This window comes from Cyprinodon variegatus, unplaced genomic scaffold (genome assembly GCF_000732505.1).
Source record: "Cyprinodon variegatus isolate N-32 unplaced genomic scaffold, C_variegatus-1.0 Scaffold1082, whole genome shotgun sequence".
Classification (NCBI taxonomy): domain Eukaryota; kingdom Metazoa; phylum Chordata; class Actinopteri; order Cyprinodontiformes; family Cyprinodontidae; genus Cyprinodon; species Cyprinodon variegatus.
This window is the reverse complement of record NW_015151535.1, coordinates 231561-232122: the sequence shown is the minus strand read 5'-3', so window position 1 is coordinate 232122 and position 562 is coordinate 231561. Positions and strand designations below refer to the sequence as shown.

The 562-nt window shown below is 46.1% G+C and overlaps 1 protein-coding gene across 1 annotated transcript in view; it reads left to right on the top strand.

Annotated features, from left to right (window-relative positions):
* The first annotated feature begins 246 nt into the window (after positions 1 to 246).
* Positions 247 to 562, top strand: part of LOC107101338 (microfibril-associated glycoprotein 4-like) — a 21856-nt gene continuing 21540 nt past the window's right edge. Inside the window, exon 1 of the mRNA XM_015400215.1 lies at positions 247 to 441. Coding sequence (XP_015255701.1) covers positions 247 to 441 — 195 coding nt within the window. The remainder of the gene's footprint in view (positions 442 to 562) is intronic.

Sequence of the window (562 nt, the reverse complement as noted above, 5' to 3'; positions counted from 1 at the left end):
GCTGTGTTTAAAAGGATAACCCTATAAAAGGATAACCCTCAGGCTAAAACCCATGAAAAGGGAGAAGTGACATAAAACGGGACAGATGGACCCATTATTCAAAGTGAGACAGTTAGGAAAGTTCAAAACGTTTATTAAAACAAAACAGTATTGAAGAGCAGAGCAGCAGTTGGCAGCGTCTGCAGGGGGGCGTGGTACAACCCATCTCTGACCCTCTGGAGGGAGAAACACAGGTAAGTGACCACAATGGTCTTAGGGGAGATGATAATCTCAGTGAGTCACTTACCTGGTTTCACAGCTCAGTCCATCTCCTTCAAAAGAGCTGTAATCCAGCCGATGGGCTGCCAAACAGACACAACGTGCATCGCCCAGAGTGTCCCTGCTGCTGCAGTCCCAGAGAACTTGCAGGAAGCCAATTTAGGTCAGGGAAAAACTGATCAGGTAGGAACAGTTCTGAGATCTAGTGGTCCATAGTAAAACCAGAGGTTCGGATACGAATAGAACAGATAGATTCTGGGTTCCAAGAATCCTCAGATAGTTTAGGCAGGTTCAGAATCAGAAC